The sequence below is a fragment of the Phocoena sinus genome, chromosome 11, assembly GCF_008692025.1.
Source record: "Phocoena sinus isolate mPhoSin1 chromosome 11, mPhoSin1.pri, whole genome shotgun sequence".
Taxonomy (NCBI): domain Eukaryota; kingdom Metazoa; phylum Chordata; class Mammalia; order Artiodactyla; family Phocoenidae; genus Phocoena; species Phocoena sinus.
The window spans coordinates 67,078,325-67,099,705 of record NC_045773.1 but is presented as its reverse complement, the minus strand read 5'-3'; the positions used below and the strand labels follow the sequence as shown (position 1 = coordinate 67,099,705).

The 21,381-nt window shown below is 43.4% G+C and overlaps 1 protein-coding gene across 6 annotated transcripts in view; it reads right to left on the bottom strand.

Moving 5' to 3' along the window:
- The window catches only part of CMTR1 (cap methyltransferase 1), a 60,054-nt gene extending 39,555 nt beyond the window's left edge, over positions 1-20,499 (bottom strand). For 5 of the 6 annotated variants that reach the window (XR_004352179.1, XM_032648504.1, XM_032648505.1 and 2 more), the window contains exons 1-6: positions 20,337-20,491; positions 18,225-18,362; positions 8,934-9,085; positions 7,266-7,424; positions 2,207-2,299; positions 739-810 (exon numbers count right to left, since the gene is read on the bottom strand). Coding sequence is in view for 5 of the 6 variants with exons in the window: in XM_032648504.1 (XP_032504395.1) it covers positions 739-810; positions 2,207-2,299; positions 7,266-7,424; positions 8,934-9,085; positions 18,225-18,357 (609 nt within the window). In the remaining variant the exon portion in view is untranslated. Of the gene's footprint in view, positions 1-738; positions 811-2,206; positions 2,300-7,265; positions 7,425-8,933; positions 9,086-18,224; positions 18,363-20,336 lie in introns of all 6 variants that reach the window. The other variant, XM_032648502.1, reaches the window with a different exon arrangement.
- Positions 20,500-21,381: the final 882 nt, after the last annotated feature.

Below are 21,381 nucleotides of genomic sequence, written 5' to 3'. Positions count from 1 at the left end.
GCGCCTACCACACAGGAGGGAACCCTTCTCTGTTCTCTAATATTCTCTCTGAAAAAAGAAAGCCTCACCTTACCTGAGTTCCAGTCACCTTAAGGATATTCCCAACACTCTGCCTGCCAGAAAAATAAGCTCTGTGAAGCTAGTCTGAGGCCTTGCTTCTTCTCCAACCCATTTCCTCCTCAGAGTTTCCTTGGCCCATTCTGCCCCAGGCAATGCACTTCCTGACCCAAAGACAGGCCAAAAGACATCAAGGGGAGGGTAACACCAGCTACTTCTTTTAATTTTTACAACAACACTGGGAAGTGAGTATTTTCTCCCCAATTTATAGATGAGGAAACTCAAACTCAGAGAAGCTAAAGCAAGTGGCCCAAGGTCACACAGGAAAAAAAAAAAAAGCTGCTAAACTAGGATTTGAATTCAGCTCTATCTGATACTACACAATGATTCTGAACCTTTCACTATGCCAGGCCCCCTTCAGGATTACAATGAACCAACCCACTGAAATTAAGTGGTTCCTTTCCTGACTACTGATCACAGAGATAGCACAACACTACAGGGCAGGAGAGCCACCAAGGAGAAAGGACACCTCACAGAAATGTACCAAGCTACCTATCTGATCTCAAGGAAAAATCTTAGCTAAACTTCAGCCTCCCCACAACTGACTCAAAAGAACAAGAAAAGCCCAGCACAACCCCTCACACAAAATCTTCAACTCCAGCTCTAGCCACGAGTCCTTACCTTACATTGCAACACACTGTGAAGCAGCTCTTCCCCACAAAACTCTGTTTCATCTTCAATAATCATCTTTCTCTACAGGGAGAAGAAAACAATCAATAATGACCACAAGCAACTGTATTTGGGGGGATGGATGGAGAAACTAGGGTTCTGAGTGAGTAGAGCAAAAGGGGCCAAAGAACATCAATCCCTGAGGGGCGGGAAAAAGAAAATCCTAAATCCCTCTGGCTCTAGTCCAGATGGCTGTGAGGTGAAGCAGACCCCTGGGTACTCTGACTAGAGCACCATATGCATACAAGACTCATGAATGCTGAGGCTGAGAAAAGCAAACAGGAAGGAGACATCCAAGCTGTCTGTCCCTAGAGTGTGGAGGGAGAAGGATGGGGAATGCCCCAAATGACAGAAGCCTTTCCCTCAACCAGGAAGCCTCCTGCTCTGTGATGAGTACGAAGGCAGGATCCCAGGCACTGACCTGGTAGTGTCACAGAAAACAAGGGTGAGGGAGCCTCATGGGGATGTCAAGTCCAACTTCATGTCTGAGTGAGGCTACCTCTAAATCAGTGATGCTCAAACTTGGTGTTCTCAGGTTTACACTCTTCAAGATCACTGAGGACCCCCCAAAGAGCTTTTGTTTATATAAGAGATATGTGTATATATATTAGAAGTTAAAACTGAGAAAACATTTAAATATTTACTAATTTAGTTTAAAAGAAGATGGTATATTAACATAAATAACATTTTTATGAGAAAAAACTATATTTCCAAAAAAAAAATTTATTGAGAAGAGTGGCCCTGTTTTCCATTTTGCAAATCTCTCAATATCTGGCTTAATACACAACAGCTAGATTCTCCTGTCCACATTTGCATTCAATTGGTCGTGATATTACACGTCATGGTCACTGGAAAACTCCACTGGACACTTGTGAGAGAATGAGAATGAAAAAGGCAAATAACTTTTCAGTATCATTATTAAAATAACTTTGACCTGGTAGACCCCGTGAAAAGGTCAGGGAGATCCCTGGAGATCCCTACACTTTGAGAACTGCTCTCCAGACCATGCTGACTTGGTATAGCTATCTACTTTATCCTTATAATTTTCCAGAAGGAAATTAAATTTCCTCCGTAACAACTCCCTCAATACTTTCTGAGGACAGGGATAGTGCCTTTTTATCTACCTGAAACAGTGCCCAGCAGTGACCAGAATATACAGATGTATAATAAGCTACTCTAAAAAGCAACCAAGAGGAAGACAGAAGTTATGCATTTCGTGCTGCCTTGCAAGTTAAAGGAGGAAAAACCCTGTCTGCCTCATCTGACAGGGGCATATCCGTAAAGCCCCTGACACACCCTCTTGATGCAGAATGCTCAGATTCACATTTTTCTTAAACTGTGAGTACACAACTGACTTGAGGAGGAGAAAAGTCAGGAGATAAGTGCCAAGAATTCAGGGTACATTTTCCTGAAATCCTACCTTTCCCACAACCATCCAATCGCTCATTTCCTGAGTGTCAGGAATTTCAGTGGTACATTCTGGGAACCATGACACCTGCTCACAGGCACTGGGCTACAAACAAAAGAGAGGGAAGTAAGTCAGGTAAGACAGACCCTCGGGGCTATGCCCCAACTCACCAGGGCTTCCCCAAAACAATCAAGAGGGACGCAGAGTGAAAAGGGTCCAGGAAGCTGAGGCCACTAGCAGTGTCAGACATTAGAACTAAGAGCCAGAATTCTCAAGTTTAACTTCTGAAGGCCAGGTCCAATTCTGGATCGAATCCTAAGAAACTTCCCCAACTTACAAAGTTTCTTTCATTTGTTCCAATATTATTTGATGAATACCTACTGTGGGCTAAGAGCTCAGAATGCAGAGTTTAAAAGATATGGTCCTGGGCTTCCCTGGTGGCGCAGTGGTTGAGAGTCCGCCTGCCAATGCAGGGGACATGGGTTCGTGCCCCGGTCCGGGAAGATCCCACGTGCCGCGGAGCGGCTGGGCCCGTGAGCCATGGCTGCTGAGCCTGCGCGTCCGGAGCCTGTGCTCCGCAACGGGAGAGGCCACAGCAGTGAGAGCCCCGCGTACAGCAAAAAAAAAAAAAAAAAAAAAAAGATATGGTCCTAAAAACAGAAATATAGATCAATGGAACAGGCTAGAAAGCCCAGAGATAAACCCACACACATATGGTCACCTTATCTTTGATAAAGGAGGCAAGAATATACAGTGGAACGCAAGAGGGAAGACATATGGGAACATATGTATATGTATAGCTGATTCACTTTGTTATAAAGCAGAAACTAACACACCATTGTAAAGCAATTATACCCCAATAAAGATGTTTAAAAAAAAAAAAGTTGACAAGAAAACATAAAAGAAAAAAAGATAAAAAAAAAAAAAGAATATACAGTGGAGAAAAGACAGCCTCTTTAATAAGTGGTGCTGGGAAAACGGGACAGCTACATGTAAAAGTATGAAATTAGAACACTCCCTAACACCATACACAAAAATAAACTCAAAATGGATTAAAGACCTAAATGTAAGGCCAGACACTATAAAACTCTTAGAGGAAAACATAGGCAGAACACTCTATGACATAAATCACAGCAAGATCCTTTTTGACCCACCTCCTAGAGAAATGGAAATAAAAACAAAAATAAACAACTGGGACCTAATGAAACTTAAAAGCTTTTGCACAGCGAAGGAAACCATAAACAAGACCAAAAGAAAACCCTCAGAATGGGAGAAAATATTTGCACATGAAGCAACTGACAAAGGATTAATCTCCAAAATTTACAAGCAGCTCAATAACAAAAAAACAAACAACCCAATCTAAAAATGGGCAGAAGACCTAAATAGACATTTCTCCAAAGAAGATATACAGATTGCCAACCAACACATGAAAGAATGCTCAACATCATTAATCATTAGAGAAATGCAAATCAAAACTACAATGAGATATCATCTCATACCGGACAGAATGGCCATCATCAAAAAAATCTACAAACAATAAATGCTGGAGAGGGTGTGGAGAAAAGGGAACACTCTCGCACTGTTGGTGGGAATGCAAATTGATACAGCCACTATGGAGAACAGTATGGAGGTTTCTTAAAACACTACAAATAGAACTACCATACGACCCAGCAATCCCACTACTGGGCATATACCCTGAGAAAACCATAATTCAAAAAGAGTCATGTACCAAAATGTTCATTGCAGCTCTATTTACAATAATCAGGACATGGAAGCAACCTAAGTGTCCATCAACAGATGAATGGTTAAAGAATATGTGGCACATATATACAATAGAATATTACTCAGCCATAAAAAGAAAAGAAATTGAGTTATTTGGGGTGAGGTGGATGGACCTAGAGTCTGTCATACAGAGCGAAGTAAGTCAGAAAGAGAAAAACAAATACCGTATGCTAACACATATATATGGAATCTAAGGGGAAAAAAAAAAGGTCATGAAGAACCTAGGGGTAAGACGGGAATAAAGACACAGACCTACTAGAGCATGGACTTGAGGATATGGGGAGGGGTAGGCTGTGATGAGGTGAGAGAGTGGCATGGACATATATACACTACCAAGTGTAAAGTGGATAGCTAGTGGGAAGCAGCCGCATAGAACAGGGAGATCAGCTAGGTGGTCTGTGACCACCTAGAGGGGTGGGATAGCGAGGGTGGGAGGGACGGAGATGCAGGAGGGAAGAGATATGGGAACATGTGTATATGTATAACTGATTCACTTTGTTATAAAGCAGAAACTAACACACCATTGTAAAGCAATTATACTCCAATAAAGATGCTAAAAAAAAAAAAAGATATGGTCCTTGGGACTTCCCTGGCAGTCCAGTGGTTAGTACTATGCATTTCCACTGGAGGGGGTATACAGGTTTGATCCCTGGTTGGGAAACTAAGATCCCGCATGCTGTGCAACATGGCCAAAAAAAAAAGACATGGTCCTTAACTCAAGAGGCCTATAATCAGAGCAGTGGGGACACAGAGAAGTAAACGTAGGATTTAAGTCCATGATAAGGTAGTTACATCAGGAAGACTCAGTGCAATGAGTCTCACCTCCTGATACCTTTCATTCCAAGACAGAGCAGAAACTGGCATCTCTAATGTTGCTTCCTCTTAATTTTTCAATTACTTTCCTTATCAAGCTAAAACAGTGGTTTTCATCCTGGCTATACATTAGGATCATCTGCAGACCTTTTAAAAAGTACTGATGCCTGGGCCCCACCCTCAGAGTATATGATTCTATTGGTCTGAGGTGGGGACTGGGTGTAAGTATGTTTTTAGAAGTCTCCAGGTGATTCTAACATGCAGCCAGAACTAAGTTCACTGGGCTAGAAAGACATGGATTATAAAACCTAAACAGGTGGCTAACCTGCATTGGCAGCTCCACACATTCCCTCCAAGCAAGTGTGGAGAAGAGATTCACCACTGTGAATTGAAGCGATGAGATTAAAGGCAATATTACATGCTCTGAAAGGCATAAAATGGTATCACAATGCAAGGTCTTGAGGGCAAGCCAACAACACTTAACAGAGAAAAAGTTTAAAAGAAAAATTACTGAAAATTTTGTCGATGAATCTGGCAGTGAATCATGGTTTCTCCCCCTGGTCAAATCCACCCCTGTTAAGCATAAATAGCTGTGAATTATAACCTCTAAAAAGAAGCTCATATACACTTTGGATGCCCCTTTGGAGAGGAAAAGCAGACTCAATCTCCCCATGGAAGTCTGAACATTAAGGCTACCCACAAAGTGGACTTTGAAGCTTCACACCTTGCACTCCATATTCCTGGGCTGCAGTGGCCACTGAGCACTCTCCGTGTGGTGACTCCAGGAACTGGACATTCACCTCAGGCTGCCCAGACTCATCTACCTTAAAGAAGTGGCCACCAACTAATAGTTGAGCCAAATTCTTATCCAAAAGACAGGACATCTTTTTTAAGAGAAAAAGTAAATTATGGTAAATGATAATTAGGACAGCTTTGCCTCAAAAAAATTTTTCATGGAATTCCCTGGTGGTCCAGTGGTTAGTACTCAGCACTTTCACTGCCACGGCCCAGGTTCAATCTCTGGTCAGGGGAACTAAGATCCTGCAAGCCGTGTGACATGGCCACAAAAAAAAAAATTCTTTTTTCCCAATAGTCTGTCTACATTAAAAACAGATTTTATGAGCAAATTTCAGATTCTAAGTTTGCAAAGTTAGTTCTAATTCTGCCCCATTGAGAGGATAGGGACTCTTCACTTGTTTTCACACAAATGAGGACATGGAAAGCACCAAGTATGACTGAAGTAAAAACCTACATCTAGCCCCAGTTACAAATATTTGCCCTATTCTGCCTGTCTCGTCTCCTCATAACTACAAGGCAGCACAGCAGGACCAGCCCCAGAACCCATTAGCTCCTGGCTTATCAGCATCTTACTCTGACACCTTATTAGGCTTTTATCATGCACAGGTTCACAGGACTTCTTTCCTGTACTGGAACATCAGTTCAGGAGACAAATAAAATATCAGTTTTCCAGAGTTCAGACCCACATCTGAAGCTCAACTACAGCAACTATGTGGAAGGCTAGATATCTGTGCTCTATTTTCTCTAGCTTCAACTCTATAATGGTAATATTTTACCATTATTTTTAGGTGCTTTTATTATACCTACTTCAAATCCTCTGTGGAATAAGGTAGGGCATAAATAAATAAATAAAAATAAAATCTCAACATTACCTGTGTCATGAAAAGGGATAGAGCCTCCTTTGGTATTCAGCAAACTCGTACCCAAGGAGATAAGCAGACTAAACCCACAATAGAAAAGCTATATGGCATAAACAAACACCTATTTAATACCGAGATGTCATAAACCTGTGGAGGTGCAAGGACCTTGGAGGGCACCTAATCCAGTCATTCACACAATGGGAGAGTAGGTCCTCATTTGGCCCCATTTGAATCCTTTCAGCAAAGGGAGCTCACTACCTCATTAGGCACCTTTGTCACTGGTGGAAAGCTGTATATATTTATTAAAGTTCTATGTGGAGACACACACTGCCTTCTTGCATCTTTTTTTTTTTTTTTTTTTTTTTGCGGTATGCAGGCCTCTCACTGTGTGGCCTCTCCTGCTGTGGAGCACAGGCTCCGGACGCGCAGGCTCAGCGGCCATGGCTCACGGGCCCAGCTGCTCCACGGCATATGGGATCTTCCCAGACCAGGGCACGAACCCATGTCCCCTGCATTGGCAGGCGGACTCTCAACCACTGTGCCACCAGGGAAGCCCTGCCTTCTTGCATCTTATACCCACTGGTCTTAGACAGTCCTATATGAAGCAACAGGAAACAAATCCACATCCCACCGTATCTCCCCCAGACTCCTGTTTTCCATTTTGGACACCCCCAGTACCTTCCACATAAGAAACTAGTTCCAATCTCCACTAACCACCCTGATCATACTGTCTCTGGAGACTTCTAGTTTGTTAATGTTCATATGGCTTCATAAAGCCATAAATGGCTTTCCTGTCTCCTCCTCTCCATATCAGTTACCTCTGGCTCAGCTCGCCAGTCCACATTCAGCTCTTGGTCAAAGCCTTGCAGCGTCAGACCCAAGCCTCGTCGACCTTTCTGATTAGAGGCCTCAACGATGTCTTTCCGACCCTGGCTGTATTTACCCAATCCTTCACCTTCCTTGAAGCCCATCTTGGCCTGAAAAAGAGAAGTAATGGTGCATTTATATAAATAAACAGACGTTTATTTAGCCCTTATCATGTGTCAGACGTGTTAAACCCTGAGAAATATAAACGAGTAAGGCCTAAGGTTTTCCTTCTAGCCTAATGAAAAGAAGCATAAATAAATAACTGCAGTTTAACTGTGGGCCCAGTGGCTGTCTATTCTGGAGGTGAAACTCTAGGGCAACTATAAGTTGGATAAAAGAGAAGGGACCTCATAGCTGTAATTAAAGGCACCAAGAGTATATAATGAATCTCACTGGACATTTGCACAACTACCCTTCCAGCTAACTTGTCTGATTAAGTGAGAAGTAGATCCAGAGTAAAGCTGATAAAGAGAACATAATTTAAAATGGAACCGCTTCAAGCGGCAACTTCTAAACCTTACCCTTTAACCAGTAAAACGGCCTTACTAGACAAGGACAATGAGGGCTTGTAGGAGCCCACTTAATCAAGAGATTAACTGAAAAATCACTTCATGTAAAACTGAGGTATGGGAGATACTATAAGACTCTGGACAGAAACATTTTTTTAAATGTCACAACTAACTAAAAAGCTTACATTAAACTCTAGAGTTACTGAGCCCAGTTACATACCCCCCAAACCAGATACCCGAATCCCAAAACCCACACACCCTTGTCTAATAAAAGAACTCCAATCCTAAGAAGATCTGATTTACCCTAGAAGGTCTATATTCCATATGGAAGGGGCATTACCAGCTCAGGAGCTGGATGAAATTCCTACAGTAGCCACAAATCTTTCTCCAGGTCAAAGAGTCTGACGCAGTCACAAACTTCCCCATCTTCCACTTCCCCAAAGTTTTTGGCCCCAACCCAGAATCCTGACTATGACTTCAGAAGTGGCAGTTCTCATTCTTAAATGAATCCAACAGAAAATGGAGAGGTCAACTATAATATTCTTGAAGCTAGACAGAAGACAAACTTGGATTTCCCTAACCTTTGCACATACACTGAAGTCTCATAAGGAAAGTAGCAGATCTTCCTTTTCACCTTCCTTCTTGTGGTATACCAATGGGGGTGCTGAAGTTATTAAGGAAAACTAGGCCCTCTTTTGGAAGTAATACAGAAGACTACTACTCCCATTTATTTTAGGTACCTAGGAGTGAGCAGGATTTTAGTCATTTCTTTTGAGATCACTCACTAGGGAAAAAAATCTCAGCATGAAGCCTCTTTATCCACAGACACACATTCATGTGTTCACATATGCTCACAAGAACTCAGCTCTGGACAGGACAGGAGAAGCAGGTGTCAGCAGCCACTTCCCATGGATGATTCAAATGTGATACTTCTATCAAGAAGGGGTCACACTTTCTCTACTAAACTATAGCAGCTCTCTACTAAACTAAAGCAGAGGAAAAACTAATGCCCTCACTTTGCTTCTTCTCATACCAACACAATTTCCCTTCTCTCACTCTGCTAGTAGAGCTTCAGAAACCCAACACAACCCAACCCAAACCCTGACATACCATAAGCTTCTGGGACACGCTGTTATACATGGAATAGCGAGAAGAAGTTCCCTCCACAAGAGAGTCTGCTTTGAATGCATCATCAAAAGAGTCTGAGCTGCGTTGCTTCCCCTCAGTCTCACTGTCAGACCCACTTAGGCTTGTAGCAGATGCTGGAAAAGAAAAAAGGAAGATGTTTTGGTGCATTTATGGCACAATATAGCCTCTAGAAGTCCAAGTTTCATTTATTCAACTAGTGTTCAGTATATGCACTGCACACATAAAGTTCATTAAATGACCCAGGTCAAATGTATTCTCTACCTCTTACAAACTGTGTAATCTTGGGCAAGTCCCTGAGGTTCCTAATGGTACTTAACACACGAGTTCAAAATATCAGTTTTCCTTTCCCATCCCTTACAAAACTGGGATGGTAATACCTTCCTCATAGGGTTGTTTGAAGATTAAGTGAAAAAATGTATTTGAAAGTACACTGTCAGATATAACATGTATTTATTGATGATATGATTGTTATTTCTGCTGCTATTTATTATTTGAAAATCAATTTCCAAACACTGATACCTGGTTTCATTTTCAACAATTCTATCACAGGACTAACAGTTTCTGATTGTTTAACCTCCTAGTTTCCTGTTTTCATAGTCCTTCAAACTTGTAGGTGAGATGGTGGATCTACAGCACAGCCCCAGAGAAGAGCCAGCTCACAGGTGGAAAGTGGGGAAGAGAAAGGGAGAAGTGAAGGGGGAGGGGAAGACAGGAAAGGAAGGAAAAAGAGAAGAAAAAGAGAGGACAGTGAAGATGGGGTGCTCAGGCAGCAACACCAACAGAGGCAGAGAGTAGAGGAGCTGCACTTAAAGGCTCCAGGAGGGAGCTGCCAGCCTGAGTGAGCCAAGCCACTATCTTCATTGTCAGCAACCTTGTTGCCAAAGGATTCCAAATAAGACCAACCTTAGCAGCTGCCGGAAGTGGTGGGTTACCTGTCTCCTGGTCAAAAGTGGGATAATCCACAGTCTAGATAGTCACTGTAACTGGGTCTTTCCCCATCTTTTATAGATACGTGAATCTCTTAACTTAAAAGATATTTCAGGATTCGCCTGCTGGCGCAGTGGTTAAGAATCCGCCTGCCAATGCAGGGGACATGGGTTCTAGCCCTGGTCCAGGAAGATCTCACATGCCACGGAGCAACTAAGCCTGTGTGTCACAACTACTGAGCCTATGCTCTAGAGCCCGCGAGCCACAACTACTGAGCCCACGTGCCACAGCTACTGAAGCCTGCACTCCTAGAGCCTGTGCTCCACAACAAGAGAAGCCACCGCAATGAGAAGCCCGCACACTGCAACTAAGAGTAGCCCCTGCTCGCCACAACTAGAGAAAGCCCATGCACAGCAATGAAGACCCAATGCAGCCAAAAATTAATTATTATTTTCTCTTTAAAGATATTTCAGGGAATTGTCTGGCAGCCCAGTGGTTAAGACTCGGTGCTTCCACTGCTGGAGCCCAGGTTAGATCCCTGGTTGGGGAACTAAGATCCAGCAAGCCACGCGGCATGGCCAAAAAAAAAGGTATTTCAGGCTTCCCTGGTGGCACAGTGGTTGAGAGTCCGCCTGCCGATGCAGGGGACACAGGTTCGTGCCCCAGTCCGGGAAGATCCCACATGCCACGGAGCGGCTAGGCCCATGAGCCATGGCTACTGAGCCTGCGCATCCGGAGCCTGTGCTCCGCAACAGGAGAGGCCACAACAGTGAGAGGCCCGCGTACCGCAAAAAAAAAAAAAAAAAAAAAAAAAAGATATTTCAACCCAATATAATTTTATTCAGGTATTTTCTTAAGGAAAACTCACCCAAATTTGGAAATAGATTGTATCTCAAAAATCTGGTAAACAGGGGACTTCCCTGGCTGTTCAATGATTAAGATTCCACACTTCCACTGCAGGGGGCGAGGGTTCGATCCCTAGTCGGGGAACTAAGATCCTGCATGCCGCTCTGCATGGCAAAAAAAAAATCTGGTAAACAATTTCTGCATATTCCCATTGAAAATGGTATTAAACTGCAAGCCAGGAGGAATGCGGAACAGGAAATAAGTGTGGCAGTATCCAATCTGATCCCAAGGTTTGAGAAGTTGTATAGTGCTCAACAGTATACAAATCTCATTAATAAGTAACTGTGCTTATTTAAGAATAAATTTTTTTTAATTCTTCAATTTATGAATATTATTCTTACAAACATCTATCAGTTGTTAGGATATAAATGCTTGTTATTTAGACCTAAATACTTAATAAACTAAACTGTTAGGTATTTCTTTTGGTATTTTTAGGGCATGGTGAAAAAAGTTAAGGCAGCACTAAGAGTGCCAAAAACCAAGAAAACTTGGGAACCTCTCTCTGTATTGAAATGGTGAGATCATCGAGACACATTGTCAACTGAATAATAGAAGACCTAGACCATATTCATGAACATGGCATCCTAACACTTGTGTACTAAACAGGGACAATAAAAATATAAATTTTTATTTCTGGTAACTGCAAAAAGAGCTTTTGGAAGGAAAGATATACAAGACCAATAAAAGTGATTATCCACACATGTGGGGTTGAGGCATGGAAAAAGAATACCAAAATGATTACCTGGAACGAGTGAAAGTGGAAGAAGTGAAACTTGATTTACATTTTTATATCACTAGAGTTTATATTGCCTATCATTTTATATTTTTGATTTATGAACCATGTGACTTTATTATCTTAATTAAAAGATATTATCTTAATTAAAATTTTAAATAAATGTAAAAAAAAAAACTAACTTAGCAATGTAGCACAATTCCTTTAAGGAAGAAAGGAAGTCCCTGAGAAGAGATGTTGACTCAAAGTTTGGCTGCTTGTGGGAAGTATCTGTGGAAAGGCACAAAGGGCAGCCATGTAAAAAATTATTTATATATACCCAAAATGGGCATTATACAGGTATTCATAACTTGAGGATTACATCCTAATTCTAAAGACTGTCTGCACTGATCCACCCATTTCCCAGTGAGAACACAAACTAAGGGTTGACATTCAGAGAAGAGCGAAGTCTTCCCCAGCACCCCAGGCCTGACTCTCCCTTCCACGGTGCTCCAGTAGCACCAGTATTCATACCATCAGCACAGCACTCATCACACTTCCTGAGAGCTAGTTGTCACATGCCATCCCACTGGACAGGGTCACTCCTAGAGAGCAAGAACTCTGCCACAACCAACATTCTATCTCCAACACTTGGACTAAGGCTTTGCATTTAACAGAAATTAACTGCTCACTGTAGTGAATTTAAAGAACTGTCACCCAGTTGTAATCTTTGCTAAGCACCTACTAAGTGTACCTCAGGATATTTCCTCTTACGACACCTCATACGTGCAGTGCAAGACGTTCAGCCCTCAAAAATTTAAGGAAGTGGGGCTTCCCTGGTGGCGCAGTGGTTGAGAGTCCGCCTGCCGATGCAGGGGACATGGGTTCGTGCCCTGGTCTGGGAAGATCCCACATGCCGCGGAGCAGCTGGGCCTGTGAGCCATGGCCGCTGAGCCTGCGCGTCCGGAGCCTGTGCTCCGCAACGGGAGAGGCCACAACAGTGAGAGGCCCGCATACCACAAAAAAATAAATAAATAAATAAGGAAGGGTACATGTCATTATATATTTGCCCAAACCCATGGAGTGTACAACATCAAGAGTGAACCATCATATAAACTATGAACTCTGGTTGATAATGTTGTGTCAGCACAGGTTCATCAATGTAACAAATGTAGCACTCTGGTAAGAGATGGTGCTAATGGGAGAGGCTGTGCATATAAGGGCAGGGTGTGTAGGAGATATCTTTGTACTTTCAATTTTGCTGTGAACCTTAAAAACTGCTCTAAAAAAAAAAAAGAAGTCTTTAAAAAAAAGTTTTTTTAAAGGTTCAACAACAAAAACAACAAAAAGTTTAAGCATGAGGATGGAATATCTATATCCTAGCAGAGAACTGAGTCCCCCTTGGACTATCACTTAGCACCCTGCACCCCAGTAGGCTGAAAAAGGACATCTGATATTGTTTAACAGATCAGACAACAACTTTGGTTCAGGACCTGTTTTATAAACGGTCCATGCTATATACAATGGAATAGTATCCAAAAGTAACAATCTTACCCCCAGAGAGCTTAAAAATCCAATAGTTAAAATAAATATGCATTTTAAAGGGTATAACATTTTGCAAAAGAAAGGCAGGTGAACATGTGTGAAAAAATCAGAATAAACTTAAAACCAAAATTCTGGCTCCTAAGGAGGAATTCTGGCTGAGAATACCCCTGAATGAGAGGCACCAAATCTGCCTTCGTCCTCTTAAAAAGGTGGCTGTTCAATTCCCTCAATAAGGAGCTGACTTGCTTACATGGACCAATGCAGCACACGTCACAGTGCCAGAGAGTGCCACTCAGAAAGAAAGACCCAGAACGTTAACAATGAGTAACCATGGAAACTGAGAAGTGAGGTGATATTTATTTTGTTTTGCCTTTTCTGCATTTTCTGTGTGAGAAATAAGAATATATTAGTTTGAAAATTAGGGTTTAAAAAAAAGCTATAAAGAAATAAAGTATCATTCTAAGCCTTGTGCAGAATTTGGTTCCTTTCCAGAGGAATCTTCAGAGGACAGCAGATATGAGGGGAAAGACCTTCTGAGTAGCTTAAAAGTAAGCCTGGGCCTCTCATCTCTCATTGCCCACGTGAAGGAGAAATGTGCTCTGCAACAGAGCTCCCATATGTTAAAGAACTGTGCTTCCAAAGGTGCAGAGTCTCTTCACTCAGTTGCTTCCATGCCTCCAACCTGTACCGATTAGTACAGGAATGGGGGCAGCTCCCTGAGCACTGCCCTAAAGTTTCCCTGGGCAGCCCAGGAATCCAGAGACTAACCTAGAAGCTACAATGTTAAATCAGCTGTTATTTCTTTCACCAGCTATCTGGAGATTCACAGGTCTATTTATATAAAGGTTAGGAAAACCTGATGTCCTTCTCAAAGGAGAGTGTGCCCTTGGTCCAGCACTAGGGAGTTGCCAGGCTGTTAGGTTTGCTTAAGGATCCATCAATGGGCACCCATCAATGGTATGAATATCATTCCTGGGCATGCAGGGTTCCTGCCACTCTCAGATCTCAGAGAGAGATCTTTTGTTTTCTTTGTCCTCATGCCATTTTTGGACCAAAATGATAGGAAGAACCAAATTTGGGTGCAACGCTCATTGGGCAAATCCTTGGTGGCTCTGGTGCAATATTCCAGCACCAGACTCTGGCACAAAGATCTTTCCACTCCATTCCTCTTCCTTAGGTGTTACCTAATGTACAGATAGCTGTCCTGTCCAGGTTCTGACAATGAGGTTGATAAGAGCTAAAATATCACCCTACTAGGCTTTTCTTTGTGAGACCAAAAAGTGTGCTGGATAAGCAGATAAGCCTTACTTCTCTCTTTTATTTCATGTGCTATTTAAAGCCAATTCTCAGCCTGACATGATTTAAGACAAAGTTCCCTAGATTAGTCCTGAGTCCACAGACTGCCACAGCCACTACTCATTTTCACCCCTGGGCCTTTGGGGCCACTCTTTTCAGATGAAAAGAAGACAACTGTCTTGGCTGCAGCAGGAACTAAAGAGGAAGTTCAGCCTCCCAAGACTGATAAGAATTTAGCAAACATTGAGCAGACAATCTTGTGATGAGGATATAAATTAACAGGAGTAATAAGGTCAGTCTATTAAAATCATGAGTTTCATTAAGAACTTGCCAAAATTGGGTGGCATTCCCATTTACCTCCCCAGGAGCTCCCCTTCTAAAACCTACCAGAGAGTCCAAGACATTATTTAGAGCTTTCATTTAAGATTTCTCCTCTACCTGATAGAAATCATTACTCTTAAGTCAGTTTAAAGAAAACAGGTTCACTTTATAGAAGAATCAGAGATTTCCCAGCTACTGACAAAATTTTCTGTAACAGAACAGTAGGTCAAACATGCCAAGATTAAAAATGACAGTGACAACACACAAGGAGGGACAGCTCTAACCACTACTGGCCAAGGTGAGCAGCACACAGATGCAGAAGAATAAATTATGGACTTTAATAAACACCACATCCTGCCTAACAACTGCTGTGGAATACACTCATTCCTGGTTAAAGACCCATTTCTCCTTCATGCCAGACAAATGGTAACTCATTAAAGCAATTTAAACAGACACCAATAAAGGAAGTTTTTGATTAAGGTCATGAATCTGGGCTGACAGGAAAACCATGGTGTTTCAGGGAAAATGGCCTATTTAGCGAAGAATTAAACCTGACGGAGGGGAAGGCACTTTCATTGTGGTGCCGGTGAAGGAGCCCAGCCACTTCCAAAGCAACATGCTGTGGGAGGGCCAGGAGCCCACATTAGATGCACAGCTGAAGAGAAAAGGAAATTGTCTTGGGGTCTAGACCAGTTTCTCTGTGACAAACAACCAAAAAGAAAAAAATGACCTCCATCTGCCTCTCCTTGCTTCAAAATGTTATTTAATAGCAAATTTCCAAGAGTTTATTTAGGCTTGAAAATGCCTTCAAACTCCTCTTAAAATACTCTAAAGAGTATATGATGCCCCAGTGGCCATGACAACAACATCCCTTTTCTTTAGTCTGGTCAGATGTTAGACTCTGACTGGCAATGCAGCTACCCTGTCAATAATGTAAAATAAAAACCGATTAAACTAAATAGATCTATTAATGAGTCATCACATTGATCTAGCAGAGAAAGTACAAACAAGGCCCAGACAGATAGAAATAGCAACTACTTTTTTTTTTTCTATTTGTACTCCCTAAAGAGCATTTTTCAATCATCTGTTCAACAGTATGTCCAGGTAAAAGGGGTTGGAGCAAAAGGAAACACACCTGCTTTAATGCAATGACTTGAATAGGAAAGCTGCATATAGATCTCAGGGGCTATGTAGTTTCTGGCGAGACAGTTAACTACCAGGGCACACTGTCCAGGGGATGCCTGAGAGCAGCCAACACAGAACAGAGATGATATAAATGCGAAGTACTTAATGAAATGATCCTCTGCAGACTGGAGGAGGCATAGGCAAAATGAATGAGGCAAAGCATTTTAAGCTTCTTGGAAAAGATACTACTGCTGCCTTCCATCGGTTCTATTCAGTAAATATTTACTGAGCATTTATTCCACACCAGGCATGGGGTTGCAGGGGGAGGGGCAGTCTTGCTGATGAAGACACCAGACTCTAGCCCTCAGAGTTTTTTTGTCAATGTGGAGCTGTCCTTCCTAAAATTAGCTGACCCAGGGAAATCTAACAATGTTTGTTTGCCTCTGCCTCCTGCCTCATTTTTATGCAAATGAAAGGGACCAAATGGCCTATTGCCAGACACATACAAGGTACAGGCCACCTCTAGATTTCCATTCTGTACAAACAACAGCAACAGTCAATTCTGACTGAGTCATACGGTGCTACTTCTATAAAAGGTTAAAGACATTTGGTACAATTAAAGTGAGTTCGTGGGAGGGTGGGAGGGAGGAGGATAATCTCAATTCACAGTCACATTTTTTAAAGCTTGAAATTTAAATTAGACTGGTTCCCTTGAAAGATCCTTAACTATACACCTTCCTCTACCTGGAAGCCATTCTCTTGAGAGCAGTTGTCCCCCAAGATCCGATTAGAACCAGATACCTCCACCACCTAAGTATCATTTATTCCCCCAGGCACACTCTCCCTTTCTTGCAGGCCATTTCTCCCACTACCCCAGAGCCCTGCCCAGGGAGACTCTACCTTCATCAAGTTGCTCAAATCCCAGGTGATAGCAAAACTCCCCTTCCTCAACAGGCCCTAGAACCTATACGCCCGATATATTTTTGCCCTCCCACTTAGTAACCTCAATTACACACAGCCTTTCTCACCTACCCTGGAATACACTGTGACAACTTTAAAGGCACACGTATCTCCACACACAAGGTTATAAGAGAGTCTCTTGATCCAGCCAGGATCACAGCCGCCCCAAAGGCTTCATTAGCTGTATGTAAGGCCTGTCAAGCTTCTCCTTTCTGGACCAGCTACTCAGTACAGCTGATGAATAACCGCCCTTCAATTAGCCAACCAGTTGAGAATAAACTGTATTTTCTATCACCCTCAAAGGATTCTTCACACTCTTTCAGTCATCAATCTGTCACCATATTTCATTCCAATTTACCAGTGACCCAGCAGAGGATACAAAATGCAAGACTGCTGGTGTACTGGGTTAAATAGTGCCCAAAAGTTCATATCCACCCAGCACCTGGGAACATGGCATTTGGAAATAGGGTCTTTGCAGATGCAATCAAATTAAGATGAAGTCATACTGGATTAGGGTGGGCCCTCATCCAATGACTGATATCCTCATAAGAAGAGGGAAATTTGAACACAGACACACACAGAGGCAGAGACTGGAATTATGCTGCTACAAGCCAAGGAACACCAAGGATCACCAGCAACCACCAGAAACTAGAAAAGGCAAGTAAGGATTCTTCCCTAGAGCCTTGGGAGGGAGCATGGCCCTGCTGGCACATTGATTTTAGACTTCTAGCCTCCAGAAGTGTGGAGAATAAATTTCTATTGTTTTAAGCTACCCAGTTTGTGGTACTTTGTTAGGAAATTAATACAGCTGGCAAGTAAAGATAAATGCAAATGGAACTACTTCTAATTGTTTGGTATTTCAGGCAAGCTCTGAGATGCTTCACAATTTCTCATAGAAAGAACCTGTGGAAACTGTGAACATTTGTAACCCTAAAAAGCAGGCAAAGCAAAATGCTAGTTTCAACCAGATCAGTGAAATCCTTAGAGCTTAAAGTAAACAGCGAACACAGGGATGCTCCAATTCATTTGGGTGTTTCTGATCATAACTGCTGAGGGAATTGAGGAAACAGAATGCAAAAACCTGAGAGGAATTAGGCCAGATCACTGCAGCAAAGAGCCCAGCCCTGTGAAAGAGCCCCAAGATCATTAACAGCTGAAAGCACAGGGCACTCAATGCTCACCGCTACTTCCACCTGGTTTAAGGCAGCAAGAGTGCCACCTACTGAAGAACCACAACAGAACTAAGGCACACCTGTAAAAATTCCAATTTTTTAGTTAAAACAAGTTCCCAACTCCCAGGAGGAGAATGGTGAAAGAGAAGAGAGTCTACAACCAGTATCCCTCTGTAGAATTTGCCTAATCTTCCTCAAGAGGCACCGAACTGTATTCTGCCCAACTCAGGCATCAGCGATTCAAATAACCAGATGGTCAGTGGCCTCTGACCACATAGGTAAGCTTACCTTTTGCTGCATGATTGACAGAGGAGGGAGGTTCATCGTCAGATGTAGAGCTGAGGTTCAGGGCAAGCTCTGCAACTCTTTTCTTCTGTTTCTTGAGAGGGGCAGTGCATTCTGAATCATTTCTCCTCCTCATTGTTGCTGCAACCACAAATCCAGATAGTCAGCTGCCCTTGTCAGAGACACTAGGATCACAGCAGGAATTCCAAAGAACGGGAATGAACCATTAATGCATGCAAGTTGTCAACTCCAAACAGCTTCCATTGCCAGCACTTAAATAGCTTCTTCCTCAGAATGAGGTCCAGGAAGGATGCTAGCCAAGCTCTGGTTTTCAATAACAGCTGTTAGTTTTACTGGAAAATGTGCTCACAGACCCAGCGGCCTCTGGGCCATTGGTGTCAGATACCAAAAAGTCATGGATCAACTCCACGAGCCACAGGAGGAAAAACACCTTGCATACTTGTTATTCTATATTTTTGATGCAACACTGGCCATGTGTGACAACAATGTACACTAGAAATTAATTATGAAACCTGATGAATATCAACAAATATTTCCAAGGTGAAAAAATCATCCCAGAATGATTGCTACATCACCATTATTATTTCACCAGGACAATTAAGAGATTATACAATATGATACAAATGCTGGGTTTTGGTTTACTTCAGGATGTTTGAAAACATGGGAGAATTGGGCAAGTTTTTAAACGAAGTAAGGAATGGACGCAGTGGTTGACTTAGGACTGAGAAAACAGAAGAGTGGGAAAGTTAGCAGGACCGGAGGTAGCCATATCATAGGACTCAGGCACAAAAACAATTTTAAAAACAAGAACCCACCTCACAAAAAAGAATGGAAACAGGCAAGGCACCATGTCACCATCATCCATGCCCATGGGTAAGCATGAGAGGCAAGCATGAGGGGAAAAAATGAGATGGAATGAAGTGGTTATGAGATTCCTGAAATCTTAAGGAATGATCAAATTAAAGAACAATTAAGAGTAGAAGTGAATACAGTGTGGTTTACACACAACCGTTGGCTATAAGAGGACTCAGAAAAGAGAAAGTACTCAAAAATAGGAGCAAACAGGTGGGTGCTCAGCTGGGCTGCAATTCCTTAGGAAAAGGGAGTTGCAGGTGCACAAGAACAGGCTTACAGTATGGGTCACAGCAGCAAGAGAGTGATGAAATCCAAAGATACCACTGATCCCCTCATGATTTCAAACATGAATCACGTTTCACTTCTCTCCAGCTCAAGGATGAGGCAGCCTACCCAACACATAATCTCATCCTTCCTAAAGAGGCAGCCTCTTACTAGGCACAGGCAGGGGCTATCCTGCGGAAGTAGGAAGAACAGGAGGCGTTGAACAAACAGCAAAACCAGGCTGAGCCACATTTCACTTTAAACTACCGTGTTAAATACCCCCTCACCCCAAAGGCCCATAACGTAAGCAAAAAGGGCCCTCTGATTCCTAGCTACTCCGGGGGAGACTAGAAGCACAGGAAACTCAAGAACTGTGTTGAGGTAGGTGCCAACAAAGGAGAGGAAATAGCGTTCGAAAGGCAGGAGATACCGATGCTCCTCCCCAAACCACCTTAGATTTGGGCCTTCCAAATCACCTCATTCAACCCTCTCCTTTTCCACTAAAAGAAACTGAGGCCCGAGAGGGGAAGGCCGCACAGCTAACCAGTGCCCAGCTCAAGTGACCTACACATCCAAAAGAATATGCCTGGCAGAGGACTTCTAAGTAGAAGGCAGAAGGCCTGGTTCTACCTGCTGCTCCCCCGGGGAAGGGGTTCAAATCCCCTCTCCAGTCTTCTCTACCTGGGCCTCGGTTTCGCACTACCACCCCTATTCATAGAGGGAAGAGATGAGCTCACATCTCCCCGGGCCAGTCTTTTCATTTGTAGATAACGTGAGTGTGTGAATGTGTGCGCAGAAACGTTTGGCAGCGGCAGCTGGTGGACTGGGGATGGGGCGCGGGGAAGAAGGGTGTAAAGGAGGAAGGGAGAGAGAAAGGGCGGTGAGGGTCACGACCGCCCGTGGGGGGCCGAGGGGAAGATACTGAGCCCGCGGGCCCGCCCGCTCGCTCCCCCCGGGCCGCGCGTCGGCACTCACGCTGAGGGAAGAGGGCGAGCTGCCAAGGAGCGGAGAGGGGGGGATCAGGCCGCCGATGCCGCCGCCACCAGGCCTGGCCCTGCCGCTGCCAGAGCCGCCTCCTCCTCCCCCAGTTTCGCTTCCCCACAAACCCGCCCCGGTCCGCTGGCCGCGTAGTCGCGCTCGGGTCCCGCCCTGCGGGACGCGCAGCTTGATGACGTCAGGGCATCCAGCTCCCTCCACCCTCCCGGACCCTGGCCCCGGGGCAGACCGCTCTAGTTCTGGCCCGCCCCACCCCCTGCCCCCGAGCAGCCCAGAGCGCCTGCGCAGAAGACCCAACGGGGAAAGGATACAAAAGCAAAAGTAACCAGGTATCTTCCGGCTTTGGGTACGAGAAACAAATATTAAAAACAAAAAAGGCCAGGTGCCATCACATCGACTCATCTCTCTTATTCTCATTATTATCTTAATTTTACAGATTCAGAACAAGTTTAGAGAGGGAATTCCCTGGCGGTCCAGCGGTTAGGACTCCACGCTTCCATTACTGGGGCACGGGTTCTATCCCTGGTTAGGGAACTAAGATCCCACAAGGTCCCCGGCGCGGCCAAAAAAAAAAAAAAAGTAACAAGTTTAGAGAGGTAAACGGAAAACTGGTTGAGGGCAGAAACCCAGTCTTCTTGTTCACTGCTGTATCCCCAACACGCAGCATACAGTACATTCTCTACAGATATTGAACAAAGGTCCAGAGGAAGAAGGCCGCCTGTGGCATTTTACCATATGGACACAGATGACTTCCTTTGCCAAACGGCTCTTCTGATCTTCAGACCAATATGGCCAAAAGTCTGACGAACATCCTCAGTCACTTCACACCCATAGATTCAAGTCTGACCTTATATTCTCCCATAAGCCTGCTCTTTTTCCAATGAATTACACCACCATTGGTCCAACCAGAAATCTTCTCTCATTCCTCAGAACCTCCAGTATATACTTTATTGCATTTACCTTAAAATTATCCCAAATCTATCCATTCTGCATCCACATTGCCACTAACCATGCACTCACCTTC